This window comes from Falco rusticolus, chromosome 7 (assembly GCF_015220075.1).
Source record: "Falco rusticolus isolate bFalRus1 chromosome 7, bFalRus1.pri, whole genome shotgun sequence".
NCBI lineage: Eukaryota > Metazoa > Chordata > Aves > Falconiformes > Falconidae > Falco > Falco rusticolus.
The window spans coordinates 52,414,943-52,430,243 of record NC_051193.1 but is presented as its reverse complement, the minus strand read 5'-3'; the positions used below and the strand labels follow the sequence as shown (position 1 = coordinate 52,430,243).

The 15,301-nt window shown below is 40.0% G+C and overlaps 1 protein-coding gene across 4 annotated transcripts in view; it reads right to left on the bottom strand.

The window, feature by feature from the left end:
- Nucleotides 1–15,301, bottom strand: part of DCAF5 (DDB1 and CUL4 associated factor 5) — a 77,580-nt gene that overhangs the window by 29,049 nt on the left and 33,230 nt on the right. For all 4 annotated transcript variants that reach the window (XM_037395939.1, XM_037395942.1, XM_037395941.1 and 1 more), the window contains exon 6: nucleotides 8,454–8,667. In XM_037395939.1, coding sequence (XP_037251836.1) covers nucleotides 8,454–8,667 — 214 coding nt within the window. The remainder of the gene's footprint in view (nucleotides 1–8,453; nucleotides 8,668–15,301) is intronic.

The following is a 15,301-nucleotide window of genomic DNA, read 5'->3' as shown; positions in this document are numbered from 1 at the left end:
GCAAAAATGCCACGAGGCCTGCATGGATGAACAAGGAGCTGCTCGACAAACTCATACACAAAAAAGCAGCCTACAGAGGGTGGAAGCAAGGACAGGTAGCCTGGGAGGAATCCAGAGAAACTGTCCAAGCAGCCACAGATCAGGTTAGGAAAGCTAAAGCCCCGATAGAATTTAATCTGTCCAGGGACATCAAGGGCAACAAGAAAATCTTTTCTAGGTATGTCTGTGATAAAAGGAAGACCTGGGAAAATGTGGGCCATCTCTGGAAGGAAATGGGAGAGCTGGTTACCCAGGATATGGAGAAGGCTGAGCTACTACTACAAAACCAAGGCAGTGGTTTTGCCTTGGTCTTCACTGGCATGTGCTCCAGACATACTGCCCAAGCCACAGAAGGCAAAGGCAGGGACTTGGGTGTGTTGGTGGACAAGAAGCTCAACATGTCCTGTCAACGTGCGTTTGCAGCCCAGACAGCCAGCTGTATCCCTGGGCTGCATCAAAAGAAGCGTGACCAGCAGGTCGAGGGAGGTGATTCTTTCCCTCTACTCGGTTCTTGTGAGACCCCACCTGCAGCACTGCGTTCAGCTCTGGGGCTCCCAACATAGGAAGGACACGGACCTGTTGCTGCAAGTCCAGAGGAGGGCCACAAAGATGATCAGAGGGCTGGAGCACCTCTCCTATGAAGACAGGCTGAGAGAGTTGGGGTTGTTCAGTCTGGGGAAGAGAAGGCTCTGAGGAGACCCCATAGCAGCCTTCCAGTACCTAAAGAGGGCATACAAGAAAGCTGGAGAGGGACTTTTTACAAGGGTACGTAGTGGTAGGACAAGAGGGAATGGCTATAAGCCAAAGAAGGGCAGATTTAGATTAAATATTAGAAAGAAATTTTTCACTGTGAGGGTGGTGAGGCACTGGAACTGATTGCCCAGAGAAGCTGTGGATACCCCATCCCTGGAAGTGTTCAAGGCCAGGCTGGAAGGAGCTTTGAGCAACCTGGTCTAGTGGAGGGCGTACCTGCCCATGGCAGGGGGATTGGAACTAGATGATCTTTAAGGTCCCTTCCAACCCAAGCCATTCTATGATGAGACCTCCCCTGCTATCTTCTCCATTTTTAAGAAATTATTGATACTTAATTTACCATTTGGTCAGAATTTATTGTTAGCCTGCATTTCCTGCAGGTAGAAAACCCACAGATTTGTTTTCAGATCATCTTTCTATTGTTACAGTACCCACTGACCAGAAGGGAAACCAGGTAAGGCCACATCAATGAAGGAGGAAAAGTCTTTTTCCTATTCAAAAAGCAACAAGAAGCAAACGAACAAGGAATCAGCAAGATAATACAGCTTGTTTCAGATTGGAAATACCAGTGGTATAAAAGAAAAAACCTAGGATCTCCCACAGAGCAGAGCACTCCTTTCCTTTCCTTAAACAACTGTCAATTGGTCGAGTATTTCTCTCTGCAATTCCTGATCTTTCTGTCAGGCTGTTACATTTATGTTAATGAATCTAGGCTTTTAGTATAGGGTTCCCACCGAGTACACCTTGGAAAGCTGCTCTAATGATCATCTGCTGACCTTCTCCCTAGCTATGTTCCCACCTACACCCCTTGTGCCAACATCAGTGCTCATGACACAGACACATTAGCTAGAACAGTAAAAACCCATACAAACTGCAATCAGTCATTCAATGTATTTCTTCTCATTTATGTATTTCAACCAGCTTCTGCAGGGGTCAGGTGGGTGCCAGCACAACCCAAGTAAAGAACAGGACCTCCCCTCTCAATGGCATACTGCCTTGTTTGTACCTCAGACTGCAATCCCAGTCTGAGTGGCGGCTGCTTCTTTTAGAAGCTCTCACTGTTACCATCTAAGTTCCTCTCCCCAAGGCAGTTACCAGGGTGTAGGGTCCAAAAGAGGTAAAGAACAGTCACCTGGGCAGGCTACAAACCTCTTGAGGCTGTCCCTCAATGAGAAAACCTAAAGAAGAGACATAACTGAGGAAGCTATTTCTGAAATGTGTTTTGGAAAACTTGCAGTTAAGAAAATTTACCTACAAGAACAGATACCTATACGTTCTTTTATCTTCTGCTTTGTAATAAGCTCTGGGGCACAAATCATACCTTTTGTACAATGTTTTAATAAATTTAAAGAGTAATCTACCACTAGGGCTAACAGTGTTGTGGTGTTAAGAAAACAAAAAATTGTTTTGAGAACAGCTGTCTTTTTTCATACTAGCCAGGGAAGCAGCTTGCAACCTGTACTGTTTGAGACTGTTTTTCAGGAAGGTTGAAACTGGCACAAAAAAGAGTTTAGAAGTTTTCCATCTCGGCCCGAAAATCAAGCAGATACGTCCAAAGGCTTTTTACAACAGAAACTTTGCTCCTTGGTAAGAAGCATGCCTGTCTCATGAACTGGAAAAAGAAAATCTGTGACACAGCAGACTGGAGGAACACAAGTTGCTTCTAGGACATAAAATTCAAAGCCAAAAATTTGTATTCCCACTCCCTAAATCCCTAATCTTACAAGCAGCCAACTCTGTGTGCGGCAGTTTTAAATGCTTACAGAAGCATCATCGGGAACAATCCATCAACATTTTTACAGCTGCCTCTTTGCCATGCAGAAAGGCCGTAACACTAATTTTATTCATGAACAAAAGCAACTTAGAAACCCTGATTGAGGATTTCTATGGCAGGGAAAATATTCTTATTACATTCCAAAGAAAGCAACAATTTATCTGAGCATATGAAGGGGACTCTCCTGTACATGGCTGAAGCTGCATGTACCCCAATTGCACTCTTTTGTTTTCTTCAGTCATCTGTTACTTTACTTTTTCAAATACACATTAAATCAAATATTCTATTAGTCAAAATGGTTTGGAATTCATGGTCGCTTTTTCAGCATCTAGACAAAGCCTAGTTTTAACAGTTCAACAAGAAACACTGTCAGTGCATCGCCCATCGCGTGTCATGTTTAGCAGTGCATTCCTGCTCACTCTCCCTTCCCTCTCCCATCGTTGCACGAGGGATCCTACCAAACTGCAGATCTCCGGTGGTGCACTATGAGGAACACAAAACCTGCAAACCTCAAAGTCTCCTGAATTAGGGTTTCACTCCACCAGAATTTAGCTTCAGTGTGGGTCACTTTGGACTGATGCATTACTGTCCAGAGGTCTAAAAACATCCCCCCCCAATGGCTTACAGAAATGAAGAAGAGAAAGGAGACAGGAAACAGGGCTGGCAGGATGCCCCAGGGAATCGGGAAAGAAGAGATCAGAGTAAAAAGGTTGACGAAAACTCCCAACCCCTTCTGTCAAGACCTTGACTCTAAGAGACACTTTCAGTATGATCCTCCCACATCAATTACAAAAGTAACAGGGAAGATATGAATAAATAATTTCATAGCCAGATAAATTACTCATGTATGTATTTTATATATATGCAATGTTATGCATATAGCTGGGATTTAAAACTGCCATTTAGATAAAGCTAAAAAACCCCAACAAAACAACAAACAACCTCATCAAGCAATCCTTGGAAGAAGCCAATTTAAGACAGAGCAAGACATTGATTTTCTTTTTATCCAAACACAGCAACATATTTGGACACTGGGTGCTTCTCCTATATTAAGAAATACTGACTGCAATAAGCTACTATTCATTAAAAAGTCTTCTGTGCACAGGAAACTCACAATATGTTCTTTAGAAAAATAATTCCCTTTCTTCTTTTTCATTTTTAAAGCTAGACATTGAGAAATACTATGTCCTGAGATAAATGGCTTTTAAGTTAGATGACACAAAGAACACAGAAGAAAAGTTCTATTTCTTTACAAAGGCAATGCACAACCATATAAGACCCCTGGCACCTATACAGCTAATCCTCTTCTTGGAAGGGTTACATTCATGCAATAATTCTGTCCTAAAAACCAGGTTGTCCCTAACCAGGGCTATTAGGCACACAGACTTCAACATAATGAAGGCTGTAACTTTATAGGGAGTTGGAGCAGTCTGCAGTACCATGAGCGGTGCATTCCTGAAACTCTCCTATACCAGTGTAATGTCAACAGAAAAGGCTGAGTGGTGATGTAATGTCTGAGGGCATGCCAGAGTCAAGACACTTTTTGTTTGATTCACAGGGTACAAGTTATTTCTCTCCACCCCCACCTTTTTTAAAGCAGGCAATAAGCAGTTATTTTACAGCTACAAGCATTATAGAGCCTCACATTATCTGCACAGTGAAAAAAAGGAATGAGCTGATAGCATTCATCATTGTGACACAGACAACAATTCCTGAGCAAGAAAAGCTTTTGATCTATTTTAGTTTGGAGGGGGGGTTGTGTTTGGTTGTGTGTTTTGTGGGTCTTTTTTTGCTGCTGCCCATCACCATGGCCTCTGAGGCTCCTACACTTAAAAAAGCATTTGGGTACATGAAGCCCTTCAATACTTCCTGTATCCTCAGATCCAAGAAGATACTTTCCACACCAGTCTAGCAACTAAAACCCTGAGTATATGAACAACATTTCCCAAATTCTAATGCTGACAAGAAGAATGAAAACTCCCCCAGTACCCTGACACAACTCCAGATTCTCACACATTCTATGATTTGTATGTACACAAACACTTGCGTGCACTAGGGTAAAGTCAGTGGGAGTTAGGTGCATAAAAAAACTGCCTTTAAAATTCTGGGCCTGGATGCCCATACCAGAAGGATGGATAAATTATGCACTTACATAAATCTCTATAGCCAACAGAGGGAGTGGGCAGCTGAGCATCATGCTTGATCCATCTAGCCTACCCTACTCTTCCTCCCTTCCACAGCTGTATGACTCAAGCAAGCTCCCAGATAACACAAATGGCATACGATTTTAAATGCATTTATCTAGCAACATCAGAGCTCTCCTAGAAAGAAAAGAAAAATTGGTGTCATGCAAATGAGGTCATTACACTCATGACATGGACAAAAACAGCATTCTGAGAGGAGCAAGAAGGCAATTATAAATGGGTGCAAGTAAAACATTGCCTCTCAAGCTCTGGTAGTTGTAAGAAACAAGAAAAGTCTGACTGTGGCATTTCTAGGAAAAATGCTTGCATATACTGCTGGCTGATTTTCAAATCAGATTCACAAGGACTAGGGCAATAATGCTTTTGGAGGAAAACAACAGTGTGCAAAGACACAGAAAGAAACAAAGTTGTTCATCTTCCAAGATCCCCTCACCTAGCTCATGCTACAACTCACACACCCATAAAAATACCTGCAACAACTCAAAACCATCATAGCAATTCAGAACGTGCTCTTTTAAACTTGAAAAAAAATATCATTGGGGTTAACAGCTGAATCCTTCTGAGTTTCGTTCCTTAAAGCATTAATGGTATTTCATTCTTTGTTAAGCGGTTTCAATGTACTTGCATCGGAGATGCTCCAAAAAAACGAGCTGGTACACAGATCACTGCACACCTGCTGGTAGCAGGTTCCCCTCTGGTATGACAAGTCAGGAGTTCTGGACACAAGTCCTGTTGAGTACCTGTCACAATCTGTGGAGTCTAAAAAGGCAATACTGAGAAAAGATTAGTATTGAGAGCCTAACTGCTGTCAACAGACAAATCAATCACTGTTCCCCTACTAGTAGCCTGTTTTATATGTGCAAAGAAATTGTATTAATTTAACACACACACCTTGTCAAAGTAAGACTAACACATCTGATTATCATGGAAATTTAAGTATTTAATTTCTTAAAATATAAGGTGATCTCTAAAGGAACTCATAAGTTGTGTGCTTGCAGCTCAGACTGCCATACTACAATCCAACAGCTCCATATGGGACTGTGTTATTTACCTAGATTTTCACCACTGTGTAACAGCCAACTTCCAAAGGCAAGTACTGAGATACTAACAGCTGTGGGTTTTAAACCCTGGTGGTCATGATTTACAGGAAAACTTCCTGCAAGTAAACCATTTTCCATGTACAAACTTCATAGAAAGATTAGCAAAGACTAGTGTGAGGAGCTGGCTCCCACAGCACTGAAAAGGCCTCTCTCCATCTCTCACCTACCCTCTGATCCCTTCCTTATATTGCATTCAAACACTGGCCTAGAGCTCTCTGAGTGTCAGTATAAGTCATTAACCCAGAAAAAAAAAGTAAATGCTTCTGCCAGGTTAGGAAGCTGATCATAAAAGGTCTTGCATCACATCTGCTGGATAAGAAAGGCCTCCCCCTTTCAGCAGTTCATCTTTTTCCCAGTGCAACCGCATTCTAAGCGCTGATGAGTTAAGGATATCCCTTTCTTGCTAGGATTAAAATATAAAATGGAAATGCAACTTTATCAGATTAACTACCTGTGAAGACAACATAATTTGTGAACACAGGGAAGTCACATTTTAAAATTACCAGGCTCTGTATGAAGTATTAAAACCTAACTATTTAAGACAGGTTAAAAGAGAAAAAAAAAAAAAGATTGAGTTATCAGTACAATAAAGATGAAAACAAAATTCAAAGCCAGAGAAAATCAGAGGTGCAATGAGAGATAATTTCTGAAGAAGTCTTCCTACCACAAGGGCCGCTCATAATTTGAGCACAACTTTCTTATCCTTAGATCCCTTCAAACGAGCCTTAGCCCACACAAAGTTTTGATCCTACAAGGAAATAAAAGCAAGAAATTCTATGAAGCTGACTTTGTATGGATCCCGAATGAAAGACGTTCTTTATTAAGACAAGGGAAGCAATATTAAATGGGAGAGGGGGTTGGAACCAGATTAAATTGGAAACAGATTTACTACTTTTTTTGGTGGATTCTGATTTGCTGAGGGGAGTCTTGTATACATTATTTCATACTCACAAAACTCACCAAAAAGCAAACCCATACTAGTTGTATAGAACATGTTCTATGCAGAACATATAGAACTAGTTGCATGAACATTACATACTTTTTCATTCATCTTGTGTATCTTAACAGTAGGTTCCAACTCTAACCTTTTCTAGTTAGACCTGGAATTGGATTCTCCCTAAGGGCTATCCATAGCATTGACAATCTTAGTCAGCTGAATTTGAGTGTTACTGAGCAGTTTCAGACCTATACAGTTGGACTACACGTTGGCATTTTCTGTGACTTCATTATCTTTTTTCCTTCCAGTTGGAGGATGGGTATAAGCAGGTATCTAAATGTTAAAATCCACACCTCTAATATTCCACATTAAACTTCATCTGATTTCTAACTGGTTAGTAGCATTATGTCCTGCAACTTATCTGAACAGAAAGTCCATTAAAGCCAAAAGAATATCAAGTTTTTTAAAAATGCAGGCTTCTGAAGTGCTGCATCAACCTGATACAGAACAGCCAAATTATTCCCATTAAAATAACACCACATCTATAAGAAAATGGCCTAGAAACAACAGACATTAAGGCTTTTTCAAGATCTTCAGTAACAGATGAGAAGCTAAACTCTGTGTCAGAGTGTACACAGTCCACTCTGACTTCCAGAGGAGAAAAAGCGTCATCTTTAAGCTGACTAAATAATAGACCACAAATCACCAGCAGTTTTCTTCTTAAACAATACATGTGTTTGGCCATTTCTTATAGTAAACCACTATTTTTTTCAGGATGGTTTAATTATTGCATTTTTATATTCCTCCTGCCAAAAACTATGTAAAACTCAGAAACACTGCTCAAGTTCAGTGATGTAAATGTATTTCCTACTTGCAATCTGAAAGAAGCTCAACTCTGCCTCCTGCAGCAGCAGCAGTAGAATTAATTACCAAATTCTGACCACAGGAATTTTCTTGACGACAGCAAAGAAATTTTCAGATCTTAGTTCTATACTATCATGGCTTTCAAATACATTTTTTTGTCCTTAAACATTATTAGTGCTTATTAAACACAGCTGTGCAAAGACAATATCCAGCTCTAGAATCATGGACAGAGTCCTGCCTCGGTGCAGTAACAAACTATTCCTAACCACCTGCCATCACAACTTACAGCACACTGAACTATAAAGACCTATACTCTAATCCAGTAGTATAGTATTAAAGGAGAAACATTATAATTTGAAGTAAGAATCAACCACTCCGTAAATCCACAATATTTAAGTTTTGTGTGATTGCCTCTACTGTAACATCAGGAGCAATACTGAAATGCAAGGAATATGCCTCCTTATAATATCTAGATAATACTGTCTACTCATGGTTCTCAAATCATATTAATGGGGCCTAAAAAGCCTCTGCAAATATTTTTCTTGTGAATATTATATTCCAAGTATTAGAACACATCAAATAAGAGGTAAAATTTATCACGTGCTTTGCAATGTTTTTCTTCTTTCAGAGCCTTGCAAAACAGCTCTGAGGTAAGCCTACATGCGTCCTGCGTCCTGTTTTAGCTCCTGAATCAGAAAAAAAAATATATATCCTTATTACAGAGGTGTTTTCAAACATTCATGGAAACTGGAGACATGGGACAGCCGTTGCTTGCTTATTACCTGATCACGATCACCTGCAAAACAGCAGCTCTTCATAGTACATGAGTTGAAGTACCCTTGGTTGTCAAACTGGAAGACAGGCAGTCGGCAGTGGATGTCGTAGAGGACAGGGGGAAGGCGCCGACGCAGTGCCAGCAGCTGGGTTCCATTGCTGTTGAACCGGACACTCATGGCACTCTGAAGGGAGAGGTTTCCACCATAGCGGAGCAGTGAACTGGGAAAAGAGAAGAAACAAGTGAGTTGGGTCATGCATATGAACTGAACTACTTAAAGACAGAACTCTAACTTTACTGAGTCATTTCAAACAAACGAGCCCACTAACCTATAATCCTATGTAGTTTCTGCCTCAAAGCATCAATTCCTGAGCAAACTTGATCCAAAATCTGAATGACAAACTACCAAAATACTAAGACTATAAAGTCTTCAGAACAGGAAAGTTAAAGACTGTGAGTAAATTTGTTAATAACAAATACATTTCCTGCACAGCAGCAAAGTCTCACAGAGTAGCCTTAGCCTTAAAAAGGCTATTCTTGTAGTTCTGCCATATCTGCATTTGAGATTGACCCTACCAGTAGTCAGCTCTTTTTGTTCAGCTGCTGCCTGAATCCAAGTAGCCCAACCTTTTTTTTTTTTTTTTTTCCTTTCTTTCCTGCTCTGGCATGGGATGGCATTTTCTCTGATTGTAGATACTCTGACCATTATCTCACTTCTGCTTCTATTTACATTTCTACAAGGCATCAGAGGATGTTTGAACTCTACAATCAGTTCCAGTTGTCTTAAAAGGCCATTTTACTAACAAGTCATTGCAAGAAACGCTAAAATAAGTCACTTGGCTAACCTCAGACTTGCTTCATCCAAAAATATTGCCAAGTAGGAAAGGCAATTATGCTACCACATGACACTATTACCTAAAACTCTCACATGGTTGAATTAGCTGGTTTCTTTGTCCCATATAAGGCTGTATGATCAGAGCTGGAGTATCTGCATCAGTTCATATTGACATTCATAAGACAAAAACCAAAGGGTCTCAAGTTTCCAGGCTCTCTCTAAAACAGTAACAGAATATGGAATTTGCTCCATCCAGGAACCTGAAGATCATCAAAGCATACCTGAAATTCAACTTGCATTGTATGGGCTTTCTGGTTTTTTCGAAGATTTAATTCAATCCCTGTACTTGAAATGACTGCGTGCATGAAACGGGAGACAAAGAAGGAAAACATTTTATCCCTTTTCTGTTCAGTGATCACCAAAACCTCCTTAAGCAGTACCAGAGCTCAACCTTTTGTTAACAGGTTTTGAGCAAGCCCCATCAAATCTTTTTAAGAGCTGTTTCTGTGTGCTTTCTGGACCAGAAAAGGCATGCCAGCACAGAATTTGCAGATTCTAGAAGGAAGTTTCTTCACAGATTTTAATGCATTACACTGCCTGATGTAGCCCTCTGTCCCAACATTTGTGAAAAATGAGTCACTCCACATGGATGGGAAGCCACATTCCATGCAGGTTGAAACATGCATCATTGCATGAGATACTGTAAAGTTAAAAAAACCTACTGTTCCTAAGCCAGAGTTTAAAAAAAAAAAAAAAAAAGGCAAAATAGAAGAGTCCATACAATGAATGCACTAGAAATACACTGCTCTCACACACATGCATTTTGTGAACTGAACAGTTAAAGCCAGGGTGCCACAAAGGAATCAGAAGTTACACTTCCAAAGTAACTAGTAAGAGCTTCTAGCTGGGCACCAAAACTTCGGAATGCCTGTATCAGCAGAAAGAGTACTGCTAACATGTGAGTTCTCCTCCTCCTAAGCAAAGCCACTGAGCTTCTTAATAGTATTTATGGTTTCTAATGAAAATAAAAGAAAATGTAATACTAGAAACTACCCTTAGAGACAAGGATTTATGATACTCCTCACCACCTCTAGTTTCTGTTCAAGATCAATGAAGTACTTAGCCATCTCAAAATACTCAGGCAGGCACAAAAATAACCCAAACAAACCCCCCAAAACCCCCAAAATACACAACTTCCCCCCCCTCTTCTCCCCACCGAATAGGTCTGTGTAAGCCAAGAATTTTTTCTATGGAAGTTTCCACTTCATTAAAAAAAACAAAAACAAAACAAAAAAAAACTACAGCAAAACACCACCACTCTGCCCCCCCCCCAATCACACAAATTAATAAAAAAACAAAACCCAACCAAAACCTCAACCCAAAAATCAGGCAGAAGTAATAAACTCAGAATTTTTTGGCTAAGAAAGGTCAATTTTTCTATAAAAATACACACAAGTTCTCCACCATGGATAAGAACACCATAACATACATGTACCAGCCAGGCATAACATTAAGGTGCAGCCACTGGTGCACCAAAACTAAGCCCCTCTCCTCATTACCAGTTCTCCTCCTCAATCTAAACCACAACCCAGAATTCTCTCCTGTCTACAAGCAAGTGAGCCTACCAGATGCCCCATCCTTTCAAATCTTCAGGCAAAGTTTCCATGGTTACTGTTATTATGCCCTGCCTGAAATATTTTGAGATTATATTTTATAGTAATAGTAGTGTAACATCAAACTAGCTTCCATTCTGCTTACAGATGTTTTCATTAAGCTACGGCAGTCAAAGCTATCAAAGAAAACACCTTTTGGAGTTGAATTCCATACTGTGCTTCAATGATTTTAGTGTAACAAAGCCCTATAAAAGAATACTTCAGAAATTAAATGAGTAAAAAAGGCTACAACTTCAGAAAATATGATCATATACACACATAAGATGACTAGAATTAAGGAACTGCATAGTTAAGACCCCTAAAAAGATCCACAGCTTTGCCTACCTCATACCCTCGCTCCACACAATTCAGCCACATGTGTAGTGGAAATACAGTCTGTGCTGCAGTTCCTTGGACATTTGGCTCAAAAGAGAAAGAAAAAGACCAAACAAAACCAACCAAACAAACCCCCCAAACCTCACATTAATAAAAAAGGCAGTGGGCTAAGTCTGGCTGATAGAGAAAGAAATGCTAAAATAGCTATTTGCCATGCGTATATAAGGGGAAAGCAGTTTTTAAGCATGTTCAGTGTCCAAATTACTATTTCCACTTCCCCAGTTGTACCATGGTGCTGCTCTGTACCTTCAGGCAGTGCTACTTCTGGATTTTTTCACACAGGATTATGTGGGGCAGTGTAGACATGCTCGAATATGTTGCTCATGTTAGAACTGCCACTTCTGCCTGCTCCTTATTGCATGCTCCAGCAAAGGAATGCCAGAGGCAACACCTTCTTGCAGTTACTAAAAAGTTTACTGATGCATCAGCCTAAAGCAATACTCTCTTCTTGAAGACACAGACCATGACAGCTAGCGAGAAATCTGAAGACAATCCCAAAAGGGCACCTCTGAATAAGATGGTTGCCCCTTCTGCCCGAGGCATTATCTTTATGAAACCAGACTCAGACTACTCTGGGATTTAGTCTGCTTCCAAATTTGGCTTGTCCAGTCAGCTGTGGAATGCTGATGTTGCCTACCAGCTCGGGAAGCAATATAGAGAGACACACATGCCTTTCTGAGTAGTTGGTGGGTTTTGGTTGTTGTTGTTTTGTTATTAAAAAAAAAAAGTCATCTTGTATGATTAAGAGAAATATTTAGTCCACAGACGGAACTTTACAATCCAAACACACATGCTGGTGCTGGAGGGAGGCTGAGGAGGGAGAGAATGGACAGTTATGTGCAATATGGTCATTTCCGCAGTTGAATACGCTGCGCACAGGCAGCACTCAAGTGTTAACTAAATACCAGCTCAGCCAAACAATGGAAGGCTTTCAATCCAAGAGTAGCACGGCTAATGTAAATAAATCCATTTCTACTGGCAGCTAGTGGGGTGAGGGAAGAAGTAGTCTCACTGCACTCAATCTGCAGAAGTCGTCTATACCTGAAACAAGCATTTTCCTCTCCTCCTTTCTCCCCTTTTCTAAACAAAGAAGTTGTTTCATTCTTTTTTAAAAAAGTCAACTGCTGTAGTGGTAACATAAGCTTAACACAGGCTATTCAAAAAGTTAGCTTGGCAACAGACAGTGGCCATTAAAACTGAGAGAAGATCAGTGTCTCGGTGGAAATAAAATAAAAGCAGCATGCATGACAGCATTAAATAGAACCGTTAAAAACCCCATTGAATAGCTTCTCTTGATAAACTACGAATCTGACAATGAACTGCAGTACAGACACTGTCCTTGGGAAATGAGTGTCATTTAAGAGGGAGAAGGAAGGAAGGAAGGAAGGGAGAAAGTGTTGATATCATAAACAGCAGTGTGTGAAACTAACTTAATGAAAGAATGACCTTAAAAGGAAAAAATGAATTGAATGCTCGTAACTAATACACACCATTACATACAACTGTGTTTGTCAGCATTTCTGTAACCACAAAATTGAGGAACTTCTAACTGTGCAAAAAAAACTGGAATGAAACTTGGCAAACAGAATCTTGGCCTGGAAAACTCCAGAAAGGCTTGGGTTTTTATTTGGAAGAAAGTTATTCTGTGTGTGTAAAACCAATGGAAAGAGCCAAATTAACCAATAACAGAAAAGCAAGCACAAGATCAATTAACATACATACTTAAAAAAAAGTAGATTACAACTTTCACAAAAATCTCAAGACAGTTTCTTTAAAAAGCAGGTAAGTCATGTCGAAGCGTATGGAGTTTCTCTGCATGTATTCAGAAGTGTTAACAACTGTGAAGGAAGTCCACCAGTGTCTTAAGATGAAAAAGGTACACAAGCTATACCCAGAATTTTATTATTTCTCAGTAACATGCTCATTTTTCTAAATTCTGTCATCACTATTTCAGATTATCTCACTACCTTTACAAGAATCCTTAACAGGAAGTAAGGGGTATTTGCTTGGACTTTAAAGAATAACCAAGTAAAACAAAGGCTGTGTATTGTCAGCAAAACTAAACACCTTTGTTTTCCTTCAAAAACATACAACTAAAATCAACTGCATCCACCACAACTGGAAAAGTAGGGAATTTAGGGTGAAGATTCTGAGTGTTCAAGGATGTGTCATTCCTCCTGCTCTTTTCTGTTAGGTTCAGTAACATGTAAGTTAGGGGCTTGCTTTTTACACTACCATAAATAAACTTTCATGTGCGGCAATCTCTGAGGTGAACAGAAGCTTCACTTTTTCCTCCAAACATGGAGGGCAATAATTGACTAGGGTTTTTTAGTAAGAGAGATTGTTATCCGATAACTGACTTCAGAATCTGGAGCCTTCAGAGTGTCAAACATGACCAGATTTATGTACCCAGAGCAGCCAGACCTCAAAATGGCAAAAGCTTGCATGTTTTGGTCCTTATGATCTAATTGAATCACTGTATGCTAATATTGCTTCACCAGAGATCCCAGGCAGTTCTCCAGAAAGCATTGTTCTCCTTTTTTCTGCCTTCATTCACAGGAATAAAACTACAGAATTTCAGTATTTTGAGGAAGATGACAAAATCAGAGACATAAAGTATATTAAACTCTTCCCCTCATCTGTATTACTTGTATCTTTTTAGGACTTAAGGCTTACCTCTGTCATTATAGCGATTAAACAGTAGCAAATGACAACAAATGACAAAGAAAAACCCTATTTGTTTGAATGTTTCACATCCTCTTCCAGCTGTATCCAAAGTTTGTTTTGGTCTTATTACAGACCTGTTCCCAAACATTCTCCCTGTCATAGGCTTGCCCTCACTACAGAACTGCAAGTCAGCAGGCACAAGATTCTCCTATTCTCCTCTCTGCTTGAATCATCTAGGTGTTACTGTAATGTAAGTAATAAATGAGATCTAACAGACAGTAAAATAGTTTTGCAGGAAAAGCACACACATACCCACCCCCCATTTAACAAGATTAAAAAAAGAAGAGCAAGTAGAGAATACAAAGTAAAGAGCAACTGTTTAACAACCACAAGCAAGCTAGCTAAACCACTTGATCATTTTCCTCCTTCTCTAATCTCTACATTCCACAGTCAGAGTCCATTATTCAGCTTGTTTAGAAATAGTACCTTGTAGGATGGAGTACAGACTGTGAGAGAGAACACTGCTCAGCTAAATCCAGCAAAACACAAAGGAGTATGTTCCATCAGATAACCGGACAGAGAAGATTCAAATACAGTCAGACATGGCATGGGAAGATGACCTTTAGGCCAAATGAAGGAACAGGAGCTGTTCCCAAAATGAAGCACACACCAAAGTCAGTATAACACAAAGAACACAGACAGCAGAGAATGTCACCTCAGAAAAATAAGCTGAGTGTAAAGGTTGGTAATTCCTTCTTAAGAGTAAATCCATTTTCACACCTTAGTGTCTATGCAAAATCAGTCACATACCAATACTGCAGACTTACAACACATTTCTTATGTACATTTCTGTGCTGCAATTCTTGTATTGCATTAAAAAAGCTGAGTAACATCAGCCACACATCTGTTCTCTCATCCAGTAATATACATGCACTCACTCCCCTTCTCTTCCCTAGCAAAGCTCCATGAATTTTTAATTTTAGCAAAGCTAAAAGAGCTGAAATTAAAGAAAAGTACAGCAACACGAAAGTAGGCCTTTCTTCTGACAGGAAAAGTGGGAGATCCAAAATGCTCCTGCAGAAGCACAGTCCTGCCTCAAATCAGTAAAGTTTTTGCCTTTAATAGGTACAAGATGAATAAAAATTATCACATAAAGCTAACTGAATGCAACCGCACACACAACTTTGGCCTCACCAAGCTGGTTCCACCAGTTTCCCATGGACTGACATTTCAAAGACTAATTCTCTTGTCTTACAATATGGTTGAACTAACATTTCATATGTTCTCCCAGTAAATGCACTAAGA